At 53.1% G+C, this 22,448-nt stretch overlaps 2 protein-coding genes across 2 annotated transcripts; both read right to left on the bottom strand.

The window, feature by feature from the left end:
• Positions 1 to 6,860: 6,860 nt before the first annotated feature.
• On the bottom strand, positions 6,861 to 22,083 carry ST6GALNAC2 (ST6 N-acetylgalactosaminide alpha-2,6-sialyltransferase 2). The gene is made up of 9 exons (XM_082603300.1): positions 21,487 to 22,083; positions 18,201 to 18,261; positions 14,887 to 15,061; positions 14,077 to 14,245; positions 13,495 to 13,633; positions 11,849 to 11,952; positions 10,062 to 10,145; positions 8,666 to 8,765; positions 6,861 to 7,658 (listed from the first exon to the last, which is right to left on the bottom strand). The coding sequence occupies exons 1-9, from the start codon at positions 21,606 to 21,608 to the stop codon at positions 7,491 to 7,493; spliced, it is 1,122 nt and encodes a 373-aa protein (XP_082459426.1). The 5' UTR covers positions 21,609 to 22,083; the 3' UTR covers positions 6,861 to 7,490.
• LOC309793081 (testis-specific serine/proline-rich protein) lies at positions 10,067 to 11,843 on the bottom strand. Its single transcript, XM_082603301.1, has one exon. The coding sequence runs from the start codon at positions 10,977 to 10,979 to the stop codon at positions 10,146 to 10,148; it is 834 nt and encodes a 277-aa protein (XP_082459427.1). The 5' UTR covers positions 10,980 to 11,843; the 3' UTR covers positions 10,067 to 10,145.
• Positions 22,084 to 22,448: the final 365 nt, after the last annotated feature.

The raw sequence follows: 22,448 nt of genomic DNA, 5'->3' as shown, positions 1-22,448 counted from the left end.
GGCATAAGCCCCCGGGTTCAGGGTAATTTAGAGCCCGGCCCAGCCCGTCGCTCTCGGGCGCCCTCTGCCGGCCGCGCCCGTGCCCCACTGCTCTCGCCCCAACTAAGAGCAACTGAGCGGGACGTCGAACAATTCCCGGGGAATCTCCCTCCTCTTCGCTAACGCAGCCAACCACCCCAGACGAACTCGCCCCGCCCCAAATAAAATCCGCAGAGCAATTAAGAACGAAATCCGGCAGGGCCTCAGTTCCCTCAACCGTTCCTCTCGTGAAGTCCCCTCGAGTTTTCTGAGACCTCCACCGCCCACCCAGTCTCGGCCAGGGACACCCTGTTCACTCAATAGATAAATGACTTTGTGGCCGAAGCGACAGTCCACCTTCGTTTTCTAACGGCCGTGGTTCTATACAGAGCAGGCCTCCCACCCCGGGCTCTCTACTGTCCCTGGCGGCGGCCACCATCTAATCCCGGGTCCAGAGCCTCGCTGAGGACTCGGCTGCCCCGCAGCGGCGGCTGTTTGCACTACATTTCCCATCAGCCTTTTCTCAACAGCGCGAGAGTTCCGGCGAGACTGCCGCGAAGACTTGCGCGCAGGCGCGGCGTTTCTCTCTTTTCGGGATCGGTCTCGTGGCAGGAAGTCATGGCGGCCTCAGGCTGGTCCGAGCTATGCCGGCAACCTCGGACCTCTGGCGGCGGTAAGGCTGCGGAGGTGGGAAAACGGGGTCTTTCTTGACACGGCGCTAGCACACTTGGCCGCCCCCTCCTCGAAGGAGAAATGGTGACGCTTAAGCCTGGTCTCCCCACCCAATAGGGTGGTTGGGAGGATTAGCTGAGGTAACTGGGAAAACGCTTTCCAAAGGGCGCGAGTTTTCATTAGTGTGGGGGAAGAGCCCAAGCCCACCTTGGCGTCAGAGCGGCCCTTCCGTGTTGCGCAACCCCCGCGCCCCCCTCCCCGGCCTCGCAGATACCCATGTGCTGAGCTCGCAGCCCCAGCGGCCTTGGCAGGCCCCCCCCAGGTCTTTACGCGGGGCAGGCTGACAGGGACGGTTCTCAATTCACTTCAGGGGTGTTAACGGCTGAATACTTCGCTTCCTCCTCGAGTGCCTTGAGGACGGCCCCCGTCAGTTTTTACGTAACTCCACAGATGGTTACCAGTGGGACGGTAGACTTTGTTTGGAAAGCCGTAGGCCGTAGTTTTACGACGACCCTTAACATGCTCATGTTTTCTTTCCCCACAGGCCTTTGTTCGGCATCTGCAGAGACGGTGAGAAGCCGACGTGCACGTTGAAGCTTAAAACTAGCGCATGGAACCCTGAAATGAGTCGCATGGATGCAGGTAAGACCTGGGTGGGCCCCAGGAGTGAGAAAGGTGAGATGGTGTGAAGGCCTACCGCATACCGCCCCCTCACACTCTGTTCTGAATTCTGAAGTTCAGCTCCGGGTTGACACAGATCCGGTTAGGGTCCTGCCTAGAATCCAGAAATGAGGATGGCCTGAGCCAGTGTAGTCGGGGCCCCTAGGTGTCACTGAAATGAAAGTGGATGCCGCTGCATACAGGGGTGAAAGGAAGACTTGGAAAATGAGCTTTGGTTGGCTGGGATTCAGAAATGTTTTGTTACTGGTTGAGCTGAGGTTGATTTAAAGTTATCCCTGTCTGAAAGGACATCTTTTGTGAGGAGTTCTGACTTGCTTAGGCTCAACTTTTATTTATTTATTTTTAAGATGTCGGGGGTAGGAGTTTATTTATTAATTAATTTATTGTTCCTGTGTTGGGTCTTCGTTTCTGGGCGAGGGCTTTCTCTAGTTGTGGCAAGCGGGGGCCACTCTTCATCGCGGTGCGCGGGCCTCTCACTATCGCAGCCTCTCTTGTTGCGGAGCACAGGCTCCAGACGCGCAGGCTCAGTAGTTGTGGCTCACGCTCCGCGGCATGTGGGATCTTCCCAGACCAGGGCTCGAACCCGTGTCCCCTGCATCGGCAGGCAGATTCTCAACCACTGCGCGACCAGGGAAGCCCAGGCTCAACTTTTTTAAACACCATTCTTGAGAATCAATATCTTAAGTTTGTTTCTGTTAGAATGAAGTGTTATCCATATTTCTCTTTTAGATTAAAGATGTTGGCTGTGGACTTGGAAAAAAGTCACATGAAAACCATCATCCAAAGATATTGAGTGTAAGGATCTTTGTGATGAAATTTCTATAAATAGTAAGATTTTTAGCTCTTTCACAGAATTGCATAGGTTATGATCCGTTTAAGTATTGGTCTGTTAGATCCCGAGATGTGTGGGTCTTCTAGGATTATTAGTGGCTGGACGAGAGAAGTGGTATGGAACTCTTTGCTAGACCCCTTGCCAAGCAGCCTCACAGTGTTTGTTACAACCCTACATGAGGTAGATATTTTCCCTGAGTTGCTACTGAGTAAGTAAACCGAGACAATGAGTTCACTCACCCATAGTTACACGGCTAGGTGTTTTGTTTTGTTTTGTTTTAAGAACCATAAAAATATAGCTAATTGATTTTGGGAGGTGGGGGGGCATTATTATTACTATTAAGCTTTTTTTTTAATTTAGAAAATGTCACTGATTCAATGTTGTCAGTTGTAAAGAGGAGTGTCTCAACCAGATTGTAACAAAATTACCACAGCTTATTCCAAAAGAAATTATTACGCTTTATTGAGGTATAGTTGAACAATTAGTTACTGAGTTAGGCCAGTGGTTCTCAACTAGGGGTCGGGGTGCGCTGGGACGCAGTGGGTACCCCGAAGTACCCTGCAGTGCACAAGACAGCCCCCATGACAGAGCTACCCACCCAAAGCGTCGGTAGGTTGAAATCCCGTGTTAGACTAACTTGAGAGATCCAGACTCCAGTCTCGGCCTGTTACCAGGTGACCGCACCAGAGCCTTATTCAGTCTGTAAAAAACAGGAATGGTGCTTCTCAAACCTGGCTGTGCACCTGCAGAGGTTTGAAGTAGTATACATGTTCCTGGACCCCACCTCTGGCCACGATGAGATGGCTCTGGTTTAAGAGCGGGTACGGAGGAACAGTTAGATGATCTGATCTACTTTTAGCTCAGGGATTTTTATGACAGCAAGATTATAGTTCTGGCTGTTTTTAAGTAGCTCTCAGGGCAGATCTATAATCCCTGTCTTAAAGCACTGAAAGCCACATGGTTGCTCTGCACTATTGTTTTGCACACAGAGGTGAGTGAAGGAGAAATGACCTTGTTTGATGTCGATTCCTCTTGGCATCAGGTACCCTTTGTGCAGCTGGCCTTCAGTGGTCTGGCTGAAAGGAGTAATCCGCACTGTCTCAGGCATTTTACTGACACCAGAAAGACGCTGGAATATATGTACCATACTTGGCTGCTAGACACTTTGTGCTAAGGGAGACCCTGGCTTTAAAAGGACAGGAACTGTCAGCGTGTCGGGTCTGGGATGCTGGGTACAGCTAGGCACAGCACTGTGGGGTGGCTGAGGGGTGGGAGCTGAGTCCATGATGATGTGAAGTTATCCCTGTCTGAAGGCAAAGAAGGACCTTTCTGTGTGGAATTTGTATATCTGAGACTCAGTTTCCCAAGTTTGCTTTGTTTTTTTAATGCCTGATTTAAAAGTGAGCTACCTGAGATTGTGTATATCTTTTTGAATAGGTTTTTCTTTGCAATTTTTTCTCGCCAGGTAGTCTCAGCCTCAGTTTGAGGCCGAAAAGGATGCTCCAGAACAAGACGCTAACTAGCAGCAGTGCCGTTTCAGCTGCCCTGGACCCAAGGCGGAATTTCTCTCGTGTGTGTAATAGAGAAGATCTTTGGAACAGGCTTGGGTGGAGTGTTCTTTCTGCTTCCCCTGTCCTGGCCTTTGAGTTGTGCTGAGTGGCAGGGAGACTTTCACATAGGTTTGTTTTCTTCGCTAGGTGTCTGCAGTGAGTGAGACAGAATTGAACTGCTTTGCCTGAAGAAGTGAAATGATGATTCTTCTCCTGTTGTTTGTAAGCTTTCTCTTTCCATGTTAACATGTCCCAAAGAAGCCCCACAAGCCTATGATGGTTAGTTATCCCTGTCTGAAAATCTCAACTGAGGGAAAACAATCTGTTCTGAGGGTTAAGGGGCTGGCCCTGTGCTCTTAAAAGAAGTTCAGGGATCGAATTGAATGGACTCCAAAGGGAATTGTGCACACCCTGCCAAGACCCCAGTCCTAATGCATCATCCCTCTGCAGCTTGAAAACCAGTGGTGTGGCTGCCCTGTCACACTTTAGGCCCCTTGATTAATGGCTCTGAGGGCACAGGCTATAAGAGGTGGCAGAAATGGGCAAGTGGCCCAGATTTGATTTGTACTCTTACTGTAGAATGAAAGAGTGCTTGTCACATATTTCAAAAAAATGAATGTGCTGTGTGAAACAGACGGGAGTGGCAGATGTATGCCAGCTGCGGCAGTGAGAACATTCAGGACTGTCTGACCTCTTGCCCTTGCGCCATATCCTGACATCCAGGAAAGACAGGGTACAGTGGCACTAAGCAGAGCGATTTGGTCTCCAGGTGCTTTGTTAACACCAGGGAGCTCTGCTGGTGTTAGCTGAGCTCTGTCTGAATGGCATGGCTGGCATGTGAGCAAGAGAGTAGCAGAGTGGAGCTGGGCTTTGTTCCCATTTAAATGCCAGGCTTGAACTGGACACAGATTGCCTTTTCTGTTGAAGTTGGGAGGTGTGTGCAACTCTTTATACATAAGGTCACATATTTGTTCGGTCACCAAGGAAGCTATATTTGGAGTGAGATTTAAAGAGCCTGAAAACCGGTCCAAGCAGCTTATAGCTGGAAGTAAAACAAAGCGAAAGGACGTGTTAGCAAGTGGGAAAGTCTACCTGCTGGGTTATAGTCTGCTTCTGAGTGGACTTGACTGCTCTGTGGGACCCAAGTGAACGTGTAGGTTGGTTTCTGGTTTTGTTTTTTTTTTAAGCTGCACCGTATGGCTTGTGGGATCTTAGTTCTTCAACCAGGGATTGAACCCTGGCCCTTGGCAGTGAGTGATGAGTCCTAACCACTGGACTGCCAGGGAATTCCCGAACCTGTAGGTTTGACTCCAGAGGGGGGTTGAATATAAATGTTGCCAGCACTTAATGGCTGCTCTTTACTGGTACTGGCCACTTGCCAGATCTGCTTCCTCAGAGCACAGTCTCCCGAAAAGGAGAGTCATCTGGGACCAACCAGGCTGCACTGAATTGATCTGGTTGTGCCTTCCACACACACGCACACGCATAATGATTGATTGCTTAGAATGAGTTCCTCTAGGATTACCATTTTTAAAATTTTCTTTAAATTTAACCTTAGTTTTGAGTCTCTTAGTTGGCTGCCACATCAAATGATTCTTTGGGGGGTTTTTTTGTGTGTGGTACGCAGGCCTCAGTGTTGTGGCCTCTCCCATTGCGGAGCACAGCCTCCGGACGCGCAGGCTCAGCGGCCATGGCTCATGGGCCCAGCCGCTCCGTGGCACGTGGGATCTTCCCGGACCGGGGCACGAGCCCGCGTCCCCTGCATCGTCAGGCGGACTCTCAACCACTGCGCCACCAGGAAGCCCGATTCTTTGGTTTTATAGGTTGCCTCCCAGTGATGCCAGAAGGGATCAGCACAGCCCCAGGTGCTAGTTGCTAACGCCTATAAAATACCACCCTCCCCCCCGCAAAGGAGAATCATTTAAGAGTTCTTTGGACTTCATCTTCAAAGTAGCCAAAGAATTCAAGTGACAGGGTATCCCAGAAAATCTTTTGCAGTTAGTGAAATTAGGGTATAACTAAGAACATACAGAATACTACACACACAGTATAGGTGATCTTGGTATAGTGGTGGGAGAGCAGTGATTACGAAATGAAAGTAATTAACATGTGCATGCTGTGTCGGGGGAGACCAAAAGGAAAGAGGTGTTCAGCCTAGAAAAACATTTCTCGGTGGACTTCCTCTGAAGTCCGTGTGTCTTGGGTTTACCTTTGAAACAAAACATTTTAAAACTGACTGACTAGCATTTGTGGATTTCAGATTGAGACCCATGTAAAAGCAATGTTTTGTTCTGTGACTCGGCATATTGTTTTATAAGTGAAAGTTCCAGAGAAAAATAGTTGTGGGTAACAGGATGCAATCAGATGTTTTGGTGTTTATAAGTTTCCCACTAAATTAATCTTATACCCCTCTCACCGGTTGACAGGTTTTGGTAACTACAGATGTGATGGGAATAGGGAAAAATAAAGTATGGATAAAAATGGGTCCAGGCGTCGGGAAGCTGTGGTTTCTCAAGTAGCTGCTTTAGTCATTAAAGCCTAAATGTACATTCACTTAATCACATCTCAATTTCTGAAGTAGCATTTTGATTCATCCCTCTTGTTAGGTGTGCTGATAGGATCGTCCCTTCAAAACCACAGACCCAAGGGCCAGGTTTTGGGCAGGGAGGCTCTTGCCTACCAGACCTGTGGAGACATCCCCCCGCCCCCTCCACTGTTTTGTTGCGGGGTAGGGTGTAGCAACATCAGACTAGACATCAGGACAGTAAATCCCAGGGTTTGCTTAAGAGGTAGTATGGTGATAAGTCAGTTGGTTTACACTTCTAATAGAAGCCCATGTAATCTAAAATAAAACTGCCTGTATCAAGTCAAATTATTGAAGCCATGATGTTTAGTGTCCCCGATAATGAGGGTTCATTACCCAGTAATGTCCTTTTGGTGACAAGGTGGTAATACATCTCCAGTGGGACTTTAATCAGGGGCCAGCAGCCTTCTGTGTGGTTGACTTCCATCGAATGCCAGAACCTTCCCATGGTTCTAGAATTCTGAATTCTTTGTGCTAAACACCCTGCATGATACACTACTTTCCCCAACACACAGACACAATGGTTATCCACCATTTATGCAATTACCTAGTTTAAAATCACATTCTGTCTTTTGTGCTCCCACTTTATCAGGGGGCAGCGATGAGTCGGTCCTGTTCTCAGAAAGGCTGTTCTGACATGTCCTTGAGTTGAGATGCTTTGGAGTTTGTGTGAAGCTGGACATGCTAGTGGGAGGATTTGGGCTGAGAAGCGGGCGCTTGCTTCTACTGCTGCTTGATCTTTGTTAACTGAGAGACCCTGAGCCGCTCCACTGACCTCCTAGTCACTCTGTGCCGCTACTGTTGCGAACGCTCAGCTACGAAGGATGCCTTCCTCACGCTGGTGAGGGTTGGTCTCACCTTGAGAGTGTTATCTTCGGTTTTAAAGACAAATCCAGCAGAGAGCAGTCCGTTTTTTCTTGGCCAGGGTTGGGATGTCTGCCTCAGACCTGATGAGCTGAGGACAAGGTGGGGTGTCCCACAAAGAATAGGCTTCAGTGACAGTCACACATCCACTTGGTGTCCTCTGTAGGGAAGAAGGGGGGGAGGGTCAAGGACAGTTGGAGCCCCTCTCAGGCTGAAAAGACCAGAAGGCAGCTTTGGCCACTTGAGGGGCCAAGGGCTGCAAAAACAAAAGGTCTTGGGTGCTTCAGGGTCAGCGCTGGTACAGCCAAAGGATGCCAGCCTTGTGCAGGTCCTTCCACAGGGTGGCTTCCAGGGACAGATCATGGTTCACGTAGAATATCAGTGGCTTCTTTATTCGTTCGAAATAGTGGTCAGAAAATTTCTGGTAGTTGCTTGTGATGAATCCATAGGCACTAACCTGGACAAGGACAGTCATTCAGTTAGCATTTATTGCACTTCCACTATGTGTAAAGTGATGTGAATTTAGAAAGCCACGTCCCCGTCTTCCTTAGCTGCCTTGTGTTGTGTGAAGGTGAGCATAAGCAGTTCTCGCCCACACTTGAATACCCTGAACTGTGCGCTTTCTGCACGTTTTCTCATTCAGCCTTACAACAATCTTAGGTGGATATTGTCCCCATTTTACAAATGGGGAAACGGGCTCAGAAAGGTAACCAAACGTGTCCCCGTCACAAGCTAGTAAGTAGCTGGGCTGGATTTTGAACTCAGGTCTGTGACACCAAAGCTGTGATCATTACTGTGCTCAAGATAGAGGCAAAAAGCCCCTTATCTCCTATGCTAATGGTAACTGCAGACAAGAGACTCCTGTTTAAAACAGGGAAAAGGTGACCAGAGTCCAGTGGTGCCTGGCCTCAGTTCTTGTGCTGGCTTCAGTGTGGGTCACTGCCTTTTCTTGAAAACTGCTTCTCAACCTTTGTCTCTGCACACGTCATGTGGGCACCACCCCATCGAGAATGTCTCATACAGTGATTTCAGAGATTCCGTGTGTGGAAGGCTGCCCACCTCAGTTCTAGAATGTCTTCACAAAAAGATGTCTCTGCCCACTTCTGTTGAGATTTTGCTTTCACAAGAGCAGTTAGATAAAATGTGCCTTAAATACCATATGGAGCAGCTGCCCTGGGGCAAAGGGGGTGAAAGAAGCCAGCCCAGGGGAAGGTGGCTGTGATTGGGAAGGCAAGGCTGGCACAGGGGACTGTCCTATAAGGGACGCTGAAGACCACGTCTTCCATCCCGTTCCCGAGACCAAGATCACTCCTGCAGCTGGGGCATCCTTCCCCCACAGGATAGAGGCCCAGAGTCCCAGATCTGGGCTAGCAGGCCTCATGTAGGGGATATATCATGGATCGAATTAGGTTCCATTCACACCTACTCTGCTGCTGTGGGCTCCTGAGAGAGAAGACCTTTTACCTGGTCACAGGTATGCAGTGCTGTCAGCAACATGAGGGCTCCAGTACTAGGCATGTATAGGTCTCTGAATTTTGTGTTAATCCACTTGGATTTCAGAAACCTGGAATCAAAAAGAGCCATCAAAACTCAGGACTTTTGGTCTTGCACACTAGCTAGCTTGATGGTTGTGCCATTACACAAATTCAGTTGGAAAACTGAAAAAATTTCCGGCCCTTCTACCCCAACCCGTCCCCTATTTGGGAAAAGACCAAATGAACTATATGCAAAAATCTTTGGTTGAAGTAACACCTTAGGTGACGGGGTGAGAAAGAGGAACAGGTCCTCCCAAAGCACCGCAGGTGAGAGCCTTCCCCTTTCTCCCACTCTCTAGAAGCCTGAATCCGGTCTAACTCGCCTTTCTTCTCTGCAACACCCTCCACAGTGTCTGGGGCATAGGTGGCCTAGTTACTTAGCCGGAGACCTAAGCTACCTCCAGACTTCGGCCAGGCAGGAGCCACGTATGAGGGCAGAGCACACAGGTCCTGTGACTGGAGGCACTGGCGAGGTGATGCATGTGTGTGTGCACACGTACACACATTCAGAGACACCCGGAACAGTCCAAAAGTGAGGCTACAGGGCTTGACCTCAGCCCTGGATTCTCATCTAGGCTTTGCCAGGCAAATCGCCCAGCCTCTCAGCCTGGTCTTCCTCTGTTGGGTGGTCTTCAGTTTGCTTCCCAGACCCACCTGCCACCCCTGGCCTGCTCTGTGTCTTAGGACGCTAGCCTCTGTGCTGTAGTAGGGTTTCTCAGCTGCAGCAGTATTGTTACTTAGGGCCAGATAGTTCTCTGTTGCAGGGGCCGTCTTGTGCACTGTAGGATGGTCAGCAGCAGCCCTGGCTTCTGCCCGCTCGTGGCGGGTACGCTTTCCTAGTGACAACCAAAAGTCTCCAGGCCAGGACAGTTGACCTGCCTCCTGCTGAGAACCACCGCTAGGAGGGGGGATGGGGTTTGAGATCTGCAGGACTATGTTCCCCAGGCTCCTCCCCATGGTCTCCTGTGTTTGAGCTGTGTTCAGGCCTGAAAGTGATGACAACTCGGCTCCTACCAGTCCCAATACAGCCCAACATCTGTGGTCCCCCCATGCCTGACCTAAGCCTTTCTGAACATTCATCAGGAAACCTGATGAGTTCCCTCTCCATTTCCCCTCTACCTTGACGGATAGAACACCACCTCCATCAAGGTATAATATTCAAATAAAGTAGTAAGTGAAGCAGTATAAGTGCTTGCGGTGTCCTCGTACACGGCCCCCGCTGTGGGTTTAATCCTTGGGGGGATAAAGCTGATGCTGCCAGTGGGTGTGGAGCCAGGGGCGGGGGTGAGGCGGTTCTTCCCAGCACCACCCCTACCCCCACCTACCTCTCTGTCAGGTAGCTGATGAAGTCTGGATGGAGTAGCTTGAATTTGCTGGCGGAGGCTTCTGGTCCAAAATAGGTCTGAGGCCTAGGACCCACGATAGAAGTGGGGAGAGGGGCCGGTGCCATCGTACGGCCCGTTGGGGAGTGAGGAGAGGGGAAAGGCGCCGGGACGGTGGCGGTGTGTGGACCGGTAGGAGCGGGGCTGGGCGTAGTAGCGGGAGAAGGGGGTGTAGAAGGTGGCGGGCAGCACCGTGGGGACCACGTGCGGCTTTCCGCCCACCAGGACCTCCAAGGGCGGGGTGTACGTGAGAGAGGAGGGGGGTGTGAACAGAGCGGGAGGGGTCGGGTAGGAGCAGCTGACCGGGTGGTGGGGAGGGGGCGGGAGGAGAGGGAAGTAGAGAGATGCAGGGGGGGCGCGCTCTTGGTTCTGGGAAGGGCAGGGGAAGCAGTGGGTTTGGGGGAGTGGTGAGGTAGGAGGCTGGAAGAAGGGGGGCTCCTTCAGGAAGTGGGGCACATAGGGGGCGATGTAGGGCGGGATGCCCCGAATGGGCCCGATGTAGGAGGCCGATGGTGCAGGGCTGTGGGATGGGGACTGGGCGCCAGGCACAGGGGGGGTTTGGGAAGAGTGTCGAGAGAGAGATTTTAAGCAAGATTGGGAGGGAGGTTTGGAGGTGGGTGGAGTGACGCTTTGGGTAGACCCTCGAGGCTGGATGTGAGGGCCAGGGGTCAGGGAGGAGGCCCGGGAAGAGGGCTGTGAGGCATTTGGGGTGGCAGGGTGAGAAGGGGGTTGGGAGAAAGACCCCCGGGTGGGGGACGGGGAAGGGGCTGAGCTACTGGCGCTGGCATAGGGCTGCTGGTTGGTGTGGTTGGAGGGGGACTGGGAGGGGGATGGATTAGGGGGATGGGAGGGGGAGCTCATTGGTGTTGGGGAGGCTTCTGTCTGCCCGATGTCTTTGAGCCAGCCCCCCACCAAGAGCCAGTCCCGCCCCGAGTCAGAGAGCCCACCCTCATGACCAGCTGCAGCATTGTGAGCTCTTGGAAGGGATTGTTAGGTAATCACGAGGTGGGTGGGGCACAGGGCAGGACTGGTGGAGCCGGCTTGGCCTCTGAGGGCTTAACCCCCAAGGAGGCCTCAGAAGCTGCTCTTTCATGGTGGGTGAGATGTCCTGCGGCCACCAAGATGGGAGGCTGGTCATTGTCACGGGGGTGGCGCAGATTTCTAAGGACCTGACTCGGACAAGAAATTGTCTCAGCACCACAGGGAGGAGGTTTAGATGAGGCCAGGACATGGTTCAAAAGAGCTGGACACAGGCCTGCTGCCCAGGAAGGTGGGGGAGGAAAGACAGAGGGCTCTTTGTTCCCACTTCGCCAGACACTGGACCCACGTCGCCTGCTCTCCCATTTCATGGGCAGTCTTGGGAGGGTGCCCGCCAAGAGGAATGGAATGGATACTGGCCCCCACTCTTGGTTTCCAGACACGATGTGCTGGACACGTCCTGCGGCTGCCACTGGCTAGGTGTCTGGGTTGTTTGTGGGGACAGCAGCCTGAAGGTGAGGGGCCAGGCCTGCCTGCTCAGAAAGAAGCCCCTTGAACCTACAGCCCACCTTGTCAGGAGGGTCCCTGGGGACCAGCAGCGTTACCTAGGCTTTCCTGGGGGTAGGAAAAGCTTAATCTTCTAATGCTCTGTTGAATTCTTGGGGATTTTCTTGCCACCTTCACCCACCTTTCCCATCCGACAGTGGACCCTGGGAGCATTACCGTGCCCTGTCCCCTGCTTGGCTGCTCACCTGTCCCCTTTATCGGGGCCCTCAGGGACAGGCACACCTAGAATGGCCGATCTCAGCATCACGTAGTCACGGATGTCTGAGGGGATGAAGATATAGCGCAGGTCCTGTCGGAGGGACAGAGAAACAGCCGCAGTGGGAAGGAGACCACGTCAAGATCCTGCTCAGAATGGACTGCTCTCCGCCCAGTCTGTCTGCCCTGACGGGAGCATTTCCCTCTTAGGCCTGTAATTCCCACTTTCAGGTACCCTGCTGGTTTCAGTACTCAAATCCTTGGATACTCTTCCCTTCAAGAAGCGATGCTTAATTGCCATCCCCTTGAGTGTGGGCTGGATTTAGTGACTAGTGAACAAAATTTTTCTAATGCGTAGAAAAAAGTAGAAGTAAGGAAGGGTATGTGACCTTGGAAAGTGGGTCATAAAAGGCACTGGAGCTTCCTTGCTCTCTGGGATCGCTCACTCTGGGGGAGCAAGGGCTGTGAGGGAGCCATCAGAGCTCCAGCCAGAGGCAGGCCTGAGGACCGCAGCCCCTGCCCGTCCTGACCGCGACCGCTGGGCGACCCTGAGGAGACCCCGCTGAGCTGCTCCTGAGTTCCTGACCCATGAAAACTGTGAGATAATTGGTGTGTGTTGTTTAAAGCTACTAGGTTTGGGGGTAGTTTGTCATGCAGTTATAGATAATGCCTACAGGTTCTGTGGCTACAGCAGAAATGGAGCTGTCCCATGTTCTGTCACGAGCTGAAAGAGGCCTCGGTGCACAGACACTGTGGCTAGGATACCCCTGAATTCCCTGGTCAGAGGAGGAAGTGTCTAGAAACTCAAAGCGGTCCTACTGAGCATCCCAGAACCCTTATCCTGGGACCTCCCCGCTGCAGGTGGTAACCAGCCCGCTCTAGAAGGGAAGCACTGTGTTACAGCAACTAGCTGTGGTTGAGAGAACCTGGAAGCGGCAGACAGACTCAGATTCCAGTTCTCCTGCTCCGAAGCTGGGGCTCTGGGCATGTTTTCCTCGATTGCTCAGCTGAACCTCAGCTTCCTGCACGGTCTGCTGTGAGCCCTCAGGAGGGCACACATCATTCTTCTAGTGGGCAGCGTGAGAAATGGAAACAACCCTAGCACTGTGGTCAGGGGGGCCTGGATTTTGATGATTCTGGCTGGGTGGTGGCCTTGGACACACCGCCCTCTGGAAAGGGGCTGCTGTGATGCCTGTATCTGGCGCTGGGAAGGGGGGAGGCACTCAGTAAATACCCTCCCACTGTGTGTAGCCTGAGCTCTGGGTGGGAGGGAGTCTGGATTTGAATCCAGCCCCACCGCTGCTTTACTGACTGAAGGGGCCCTGAGCCTTAGTCTGCTCACCACTAAGAGAGGGCTGGCGTGGCCTCTGTAAGTGCCTGGCACTCCATGAGCTTTCGGTCAATATTATCCATTCGTGTTCCACCCCAGAGTTGTCCTGAGCCACCTGAAACCACAGGGTGCCCCTGCCCAGATCCGCCCCTTCAGTGGCTCCATTGTGTGGGCCCAAGACCCTGGCACAGCCTCTCTATGCACTGGGCTGGGGCTTGGGAACCCTGTGGCCCACCCCTCAGACGCGGGTTGGGAAACAACGGCACCGACTGTCAGTGGCAATGGTGTGCCCGTCAGGGGCCTCACCTGTCCCTGGGGCACAGAGGTGAAGCCCAGGTTTGAGTAGGAGATGAGGGAGTTCTTCATTGTGTTCACAGTGAAACCGTAGAAGGAGGTCTTGGTGCCCACGTCATTCTCAAAGCCTTTGATCACAGCACCATTGAGTCTGGTCCAAACAGAGGCCCATCAGCCTGCTTGTGGCTACATGATGCTGCGTGTTTATTTCCATCCCCAGGGGGCCTCACCTGTCCCTGTTCCATCCCCAGGGTTCTGTCACTCCCTCTGCCCACAGCAGCCCCAGTGCCCGGTCACTAGCCCTATCCCCACAACTCGGGACCTGAAGGGATGCCTTGTGAAGTGGACAGAGCTGACCCTGGCAGCTCTTTCCTCCTGGGTCCCCTTAGCCGACCACACCCTCACTCATCTTCAGGGCCTGTTTCCATAATGCCTTTGTCCATGCCTGTCTGCCCATTACAGCTGCCAAGCTGCCTGAGGCCACTGCTGCCTTGGCCCGTGCCCTCACCTATGATGCTCCCCCAGGGGCTGGCTGGGGACCAGCTCTCCATCCAGCTCCTCTCCTGCTTCCTCCCTGGCCCCTGCCCCACATACCTGAACACGTAGTCATGGGTATCGATGTTCTGACCCTGGTGGGAACCATTCAGAATGCCTCCGTTACCCACCACGGCACACCGGATGCAGCCTGGAAGCAGCTCCCTGGAGACAGCAAACAGCCTGGTGCTCTCAGAGCCATTCAGGAGGCTCAGGGTGGAGGCGATGGCTGTGGGTGTGGGACAGGGTGGGGCACCACGAGGGGTCACATGGGTCATTGGGGCCTTCCCAAGACTTCCTGGCTCCCCACCTGCCCGAGGCCTGACACCACCCCTCTCCAGAGGCACAGAGAGTGGAGGACAATGAAATGCCAATGGGAAGAGGGTGGTGGGGCAGGGGGTTTGGCTGTGCCCTCAATCATCTCAAGAACTCAGATACCAGTCCTCCCAGGACCGTGTGTATTCCCAAAGAAAATAATCGGAGGCATGGTGGGGTGGGGGGCAGATTTAATGTGGAGGGGGCTCTGGGTGGTTTCCCACAGCAGCAACCATCCGCAGGCTGTTTGAGGCCCCACAGCCACTGTCCTCGGCCACCTTTGGGTGCTGGCATCTTTCACGCCAGGGAAGCCCCAGGATGGTGAAAGCTGCTTGCAGGGGCAGCCAGGCCCCTCTTCTGGACACTGTGGTGCTTGTAGAGATGGGGGGGAGGATGTCAGGAGTTGCATAGCAGGGGTGTCGAGCCCTGAGGCCCGCCTGGGAGGAAGAGGCAGGGGGTCCACATCTTGGTGCTGTGAGGGAGGAGAGACCCATTCTGCACCAAGACCAAAAGCAGGAGCAGTGGACTAGTTGAGGCCAGAGGGCTGCAGGTTACCTTGGCTGGAGAGCCCCTGCCAGCCATAGGGGGCTTTGTGCCGGCTCAGGCTGTCCCAGAGCTCCTGGGTGAAGAGGTTCCCTGACAGCAGCACTGGAATGGAGAGATCAAACAGATCCCGGAAGTGAGGGTGCCGTCGAATGGCGAGATAAAGTCGGTGTCGACAGGGCAGGTTCTGTGGGTGAGAAGAGGGCTGTTTCTGGGGGTTGGGGTGGGTAGGAGCCACCCTTTTCCCCCTAGACTTGGGCAACCCCCAGATCTGCAGGCCCAGGTGGCCTGTAGTGCAGCAGCCCAGTGGGGGTGAGAGCTTTCTGGATTTACCCTGCCCAGCCCTTCTCCTGGATGCCACATCTCTGGGGCCTGATGGCTCTGGCCTCCTACAACTTCACCTCACACTTGGGGGGAGCTTTGAGGCATTTTCCCACAAATGGGTAAGACCTGCCTGCCCTGTGGTGGAGGAGGAGGTCCAGCCTGGGCTTAGGAATCCGTCAGCCTGGATCCAAATCCTAGCTCTGGCAGTCCTTGCCGTAGGATTCACGTGGAACGGGCTGCTGGGAAGATTTATGACATGTTTCTGCCAGTCGGTGCCTATACTGAATTGAAGAGTGTCCCCTCCCCCAATTCATGTTTGCCCAGAACCTCAGAATGTGACCTTATTTAGAAATAGAGTCTTTGCAGGTGTAATTAGTAAGATGAGGTCATACTATATTAAGGTGGGCCCTAAATTCAATGACTGGTATTCTCATAAGAAGGCATGTGCTGATGCGGGCAGAGATTGAGTGATGCAGCTACAAGCCAAGAAACACCTAGAGCCTCCAGACGCTGGAAGAGGCCAGGAGGGATTCTTGCCTAGAGCCTTCATGGGGAGGCTGGCCCTGCTGACACCTTGATTTCAGATATCTGCCCTCTAGAACTGTGAGAGAATCCATTTCTCTTGTTTTAAGCCACCCAGTTTGTGGTCATTTGTTCCAGCTGCCATAGAACGCCCTCCAGGGCCTCTGCACACAGCGACCTTGAAGGAGGGCAGTGTACCAAAAAGGCCTCAGCTCCATCTGCCTGCAGCCCCCATGTCAGAATCCTGAACAGCCTCGGCTTGGGTGGAACTGTTCTTCCCACTGAAGGGGGCTCTTTGTTAAGCCGTTGGTTTGATCAAAGGACAATGCAGGAAAGAGCTGTACAGTCATTTCTGCTATTATGTGACATATGAGTGCCTAAAAACCATTATGCAGAATTATGCAACCAAAACCACAGGGCTTTTGGGAAAAGGGAAATAATAGCAGCGCAACACTCAAAAACTTGATCAGTGATGCATAAAATAAGGAAGAACGTGGGTAAGATAGAAGCAGTTTTACATACATCTGCCAGTTAAGAAATATATAAGTACTACTAAAAATCTGGCACTTGACCTTGGAAAAGACTTGACATTTGCTTGGGGATGTGGGTGTCGGAAGGGTGGCAGCTTGGGAGTTTTCGTGAAGTGGTGGAAAGCTGGTTATAACATATGCGACGAAGCGGACGGCTATCTGAAGTGTGCGTGTGTGTGCCTTTTGTTTATTCCTACATGGCTCCCTTTGGTTGAGTGTGGTTTTCCGCATTTACCAGTGTTCTTGCTGACAAAATCACTGATAAACACACACGAAATCTGGATTATGCTCATATTGTTTACTAATATAGCAATCTTTATGGAACAAATTCATGTTTTCAAAGCAAGCATTAAGCCAAACTGACAGCACTAATTTCACTACTATTCGGTTTATCATAGGGATGTTTTCCAGGGCCGCCTTTACGAGGCTCCAAGAGAAAAATCTTCAGGTCTCTGTATCTGGAAAGGCTGCACTTTCCTTGGGCAGCTGGCTTGCTTTTTACCTCATGGACAGGGTGGCAAACTTTCCTTCTTTGCCGTGGCCACTGGGAAGCTAAGAGCCGGATATATAGCCCATCTCTTACACCCTGTGGCATATTTTTCATGCACTTATCTGACGTTGTCTAATTTTCCTCCCTTTATTTTTCCTTTACCTGCTTCTTCATTTTATTCTTTTTTTTGCCATGTCATATGTGTCCGAAAGCCACCTCAAATCCTTTTCTTAAACGAGGTGGGGAAATATGTCAATTAGCACCAAGCAGCTCAAGGTGAAAAGGACTTTAGGAAAAGTAAAGGTGGGCTTCCCTGGTGGTGCAGTGGTTGAGAGTCCGCCTGCCGATGCAGGGGACACTGGTTCATGCCCCGGTCTGGGAAGATCCCACATGCCGCGGAGCGGCTGGGCCCGTGAGCCATGGCCGCTGAGCCTGAGCGTCCGGAGCCTGTGCTCCGCAACGGGAGAGGCCACAACAGTGAGAGGCCCATGTACTGCAAAAAAAAAAAAAAAAAAGAAAAGTAAAGGTGACCTGACCAAACACTTATAAGATCCTCGAGGGCTCTCTTCAGCCCTCTGGCCAAGTGTCCACCCGGCCTCTGTTATCAGGAAGGGGTCCCCATCACCTGCCCAGGGCTGCTTACTCTGTCTCTGACCGCTCAGCAGTCACTAAGTCTTGCATGGGGTGAAATCTTACTCCCTGAGGCTTCAGTTAACAATTTCCAGTTTCTGGGGCATTAAAAACAACTGTTAAACCCGAATCAAGCCAGAATTACACAGTCATCACCCCTCCCAACTGCAGCACGCAGAGGGGGTGAGGCCGTATTGCTCAGTGGTTCAGAGCCAGGCTCTGGGGTCAAATGAGAAGCTCGAACCCCTGTACCACCTCTTCATGAGTGACCTTAGCCTTTCTGCACCTCATTTTACTCATCTGTAAAACTGCCTCACAGGCTTGCAATGAGGCTTAAGTGAGAGAACTCACGTAAAATGCTTGAGACGGCCTTTCAGGCCACAGTCAGCGTGATCTGTTACAGAGCAGGGCCCGGAAGTTCTCAAACGTCTTCCCAGGGCTTGGTGTTTACTTCATGGTGAGCAGTTTAAATGTGACTTTACAGTAAAAAGACATTTTGAGGAGTAGAATGTAGAAGTCACAGGACTTTTAAAGATAAATCAAGACTTCCCAGAACTTTTCAGCTGGCTACACCCCAAGGAGTAAATATGGAGTCACCCTTCTCTGCTGTTGGGGTTCAGGGAACCCCAGTGGTCAGGTCTGAGGAGCCCTGACTGGCTGGCCGCTCAGTTCTGTGCTTCCTTTGGGGGAATGGCGGAGGGGGGGGGTTCCAGAGTGCTCTCACCCAGCAGGCTCACGAGAATGTTCTCATTTGTGCTCTTCTTTCCCCTTTTCCCTGAATGCTAACTTGAGAATGTGAGAAACCGCCACAAGGTAGCTGGCCCCAGTACCTTTCTCGTCCTAGAATTCGATGGCTTGGGTCCAAAGAAAGCTCGAGACGATGTGATGTTCCTGGGGGAGAAGGCAGAAGTAAAAGCAGGGGTCTCACCTGCCCCTGGAACCTGCTGTCTGGCTCTGTTAGCTCTGGGGGCTGACAGTCCATCAGGGTCTGATTGTTTTTTCTGTGCTCTGATTCTTGCCCATCCCTCTCTCTTTGGGCACACAAAATACTGTCCTATTATTATGTTCTACCCAGAAACCAAGAAATAAAGAAGCCCCTTGGCAAGCGGCTGAAATGTGGAGTATATAAACAGTGAGGTGGTGGTTAAGAGAGGAAAATATAAAATAGGAAAGATTGCCAGCCCCCTGGGATTGTGACCATCTGAGGGGTCTCCCTGCCAAAAGGCCCCAGAAACAGGTGTTCGATCCCAGGTGCCTTGGGCCCCCTTCACCTGGTGAAGGGCATGGGTCTGAAGCCTGACTCCGTGGATTTGTATCCCAGGATCTCTGGAAGCTACTGAACTTCTCGGAACCTCAGTCTCTGTGTCTGTTCAGCTGGGATAATCATATAGGTGTGAAGATAATCACATTGAGACAGGCTGGGACCTGGGGGCCTTTGCTGCAGTGCTTGCACATGGACAAACGACCCCTCGAGCCACAGAATGCAAAGAAACTATAAGGGACTAAAAATAGCTGGGTGCATGTGCAACTGGGGCAAATTATGAACAACAAGATACAAAAAGACCAAAAACTCAGCAAAAGCAGGGTGTCGAGCAAAAGCAGGATACTGCACATGTACCCTGCACAGGATACCACCAAGGGGGTGGGGCCCCCTCTGGCCCAACCCCTGGACCCATTCCTACTGTCACCCAGTATAAGGAACCAACTCGCCCACCCCCTCCACCAGGAGCAAGCAAGGGAACCTGTTACTTGTTTTCACTTCCCCTACTGCAGCAGGGGCCCCAGTAAAGCCTTGCCTGAATTGTTGGGAGGTGCAAACACAGAATCTATGTTATCTTACATAAAAAGCTTGCCTTCAGGTTTGTGAAAGACCATGGAGAAGCAGGCCAGGAAAAGCAGGGTGATCCCTTCCCCCACCTGTCCCTTTTGCCCCAGACGGGCCACCCACATAATCCTGTAGTTCCTTTTTGAGGAACTGGGACTGTGGTGCTCAGCCTAGGTGGCCTTGGAGAATCCTAGGGAGCTTTTGCTCCCTCCCCGGTGATTCTAACACGCAGCCAGGTTTGGAACCTGGTGGAGGAACTGCTGAATTGGTGGAATAGAGACAGAAGGAACAGAGTTGTGGGGCGGGGATGGGGAGCCCCCCAATCCAGTTTTGCTGCTCTGAATTGCCCCAGCCTCAGGGAGGCCTGCTCCTCTCTCCAGAGCACCCCTTATGCTCACAGACTTCCCCCCAGCCCCTCCCACTCTGGAATCCATGGGCATTTACACACCAGCCTGGGAGCTAGGAAGGAGTGGGGAAGGGGCCGGCCCAGCTCACCCGCACGCCTCTGGAAAGTTTAACCAGCCCGAGGAGAAAGGAGGTCGATGTTGTGCAGTTTTTCATAAAACTAAATTTACTCAACTTACATCATATTCTTAGGAATTCTTTGCCCTAAAGTAGCCTTTTCTTTTACAAAATAATGTTGAAAGTAGATGGTAACTGGCAGGTAACTGGCGTCCTGTAGCTATCCTCACCCCCTCCTCCAGAAAAAAACAAGTCTAGAAATCCCAAGCCCAGGAACTACTGATTCAGATTCTTCTGTGAGTAAATTCCTGAACCGATTCCACTCTCTAACCTGCAAGGAGAGCCCCGTCTCGGGTGTGGTAGGCCTGGTCCCAGGGCCTTGCTTCCCTGGACTCTCCACTGTAGCCAGCCAGGTAGGTCCGTTTTTGGTCCCCAGTTGGGGAGGTCGCACAGCCTGCTGTGTCCCTGCCCAGATTTCCATCCCATCTGCCACCCTGCTTATCCACCTCCTACCAAGACTGAGTCTGGACCTGGCCCCTGGGGGTTAGTTACAGCACAGACATCACCAAAACAACAAGGATATGGACAGGTTCTTGGGTTGTACTAGATTTTTAAAAGATGAAAGATCTTTAAAAAAAGCTTTGTTGAGGTGTAATGGATGTTCAGCAAACCTCATATATAGAGTGGTATTAGTTACTTTCAACAGATGTTCAAGTGTGTTTCAAAACATCCTTACATAAAACTGACAAGGATCCCCTTTCTTAATACCCTCAATATTCTCAGTCCTCCTTATGCAATTTCTGACTCCAGGGAGATGAAATAACTTCAGGTATTGCCTGCTAGAGCACCTTTTGTTCTAAAGGGACCAGACTCATCATCAGTGGCAAGGGTGTTTCATATTGTTTTGCAACTTTGGGTGCCCTCTGACCTTGTTTCCTGAGAGCAGACACTAATTTTGATTTCATTCCCTTATTCCTGGAGCAAGGTTTAGTAAGGACTGTGCCGGTGGGGAAGCGCTGGGAAGGGAAAGCCAGGCCCCGGAGGCCTCAGAAATCCAGACTCTGGGCACAGCTCGGCCCACCTTCCAGAAGTAAAGCTAAATCCTTTTGAGGCTTCTTCAGTAACTGGAACCATCACCTAGCAAAGGCAGGCTCTCAGATTTCTCCTCCTGGGGCACAAATGAAAGAAAGGTGCCCAGGGTCGGCGAAAGGGAGCGGAGCGCAGGAGGAGGCTCAGGGACGGGAACTTGGATGGAGCCCAGGATGGGCCCCTGTTCGCCGATCGCTCCCGATTGCGCCCAGACGGTGCTTATCAAAATAAACGGAGCAGAGAGCCGGGAGTTAAGGGAGCCGGGCGCGGGGAGGGCGGGGACCACAGCTAGAGGGAGAGGCGACCCGTCGCAGCCCGGCTGAGGAGCCCGGCCAAGTTGGAACGGGAGACTTGGATTCCTACCCCCAAGGAGAGCTTGAAAAAAACGTGACGTTAGCGAGGGACAATGGGTGGCAAAAACGGGACTGTTTTTAAAATATTCAGGTGTCCTAGCCAAATCTGGACAATAGAAAGGGTTTCTACTCAGGGCCGGAGGGAAGTAAGCGTAAGGCTGTCGGGAGCGGATCGCCGGTGCGCAAGGGGCGAAGCTCCTCTCGGACCCCGACAGAGGCTGTGGGGCCCCGGCAGCACGAGTTTAACGCCGGGGTGGAGGCTCTGGGGACAAAGGGCCGCAGCCCGAGTGCCCGCGGCAAGCCACCCCGGAGGGCGGCCCAGCCCTGAGCTGGGCGCCCTGCGCGTCCCCTGCGCCCTCCGGACAGGTCCCGCGCGGCAGCCCCTACCTGTCTCGGGTCAGGGGCTCCGGGTACGACTCCACCGCCGAGTACAGGGCGACGAGGATCCCCGAGCAGACAACCGCCAGCAGGAGCAGCAGCCAGAAGAGCGGGCCGCGCGGGAGCCCCATGCAGCCCCGGCCCGCGGGCGTCCCGTCGGCCGCAGTCCCGGGCAGAGGGGAGAGGCCCGGGTGGGCCGGGCCGGACTCCCAGAGTCGGCCTCCTGGCCCCCGTGGCCCCTCCCCGCCCTGCCGCTCCCCCTTCTGGCCGCGCCGAGCCTCCGGACGCCGCCGCACCCTCGGGGCCTGCGCGACGGGTCCGGGAGGGGAGAATGTGGCAACGGCGGCGCCCAGCCCGGGGACACCGCGAGCCGTGGTTGGGCAGGGCGCTTCCCGGTACCTTCAAGGGCGGGCGCGCGCGGTCCGGGAGCTGCGGGGCGCGGGGAGACGCCGCCACCTGCCGCGTGGGCTGCGCACTGCGCCCTCGGGCGCCCCGGCTCGCAGCTTCCCGACGCCCGAGGCCCATGGGAGGGGCGGCGAGGATGGAGGAGCAAACCCTGACAGCCCAGACCCTGGGTGGAGCTGGAGGGGGTGAGGTAGGGGGCCTGCCGGGTTGGGATGGGTGGGGGAGCTGAGGCTGTTCATCCCCCTCATTTGGTGACTGGCCGGGGCCCTCAATCGCACTGCGTTCCTGTTACAAACCGAGGCCAACCTGGAGATCTCAGCAGTCCAGAGACACCTGAAGGGTGTAGCAGGGGATCCGGTGTTAGCAGGAAGGACTGGGGAAGCTCGGGCACTCGTGCTCTGGAAGCAGAGCCCTTCCAGGGAGTGAAGGTGACAGTAGGTGACACAGTGTATTCTCCAGTGGGCCACGTCCTGGCCTCAGAAACCTGTGAAATACCCGAGACTCCCCCTCCCCCCCCCCAACTATCAGAACCTGCAATGACAGGGACCTTGTCCCTTTCCACCGGC

This window comes from Mesoplodon mirus (genome assembly GCF_964341445.2).
Source record: "Mesoplodon mirus genome assembly, chromosome: 18".
NCBI lineage: Eukaryota > Metazoa > Chordata > Mammalia > Artiodactyla > Ziphiidae > Mesoplodon > Mesoplodon mirus.
Note: the sequence above shows the minus strand (reverse complement) of the source record. Positions and strands in the feature narration are given on the sequence as shown.

What these genes read in the sequence shown, in the direction of transcription:
- LOC309793081 (XM_082603301.1), bottom strand. Translation starts at nt 10,979, where the DNA reads ATGAGCTCCCCCTCCCATCCCCCTAATCCATCCCCCTCCCAGTCCCCC.
- ST6GALNAC2 (XM_082603300.1), bottom strand. Translation starts at nt 21,608, where the DNA reads ATGGGGCTCCCGCGCGGCCCGCTCTTCTGGCTGCTGCTCCTGCTGGCG. An exon ending in GGCCCCGATAAAGGGGACAG is followed by an intron (nt 10,146 to 11,848) that starts GTGAGCAGCCAA and finishes CGTGGGTCCTAG; the next exon opens with GCCTCAGACCTATTTTGGAC. An exon ending in CACTGCATACCTGTGACCAG is followed by an intron (nt 7,659 to 8,665) that starts GTAAAAGGTCTT and finishes GTCCTTGTCCAG; the next exon opens with GTTAGTGCCTATGGATTCAT.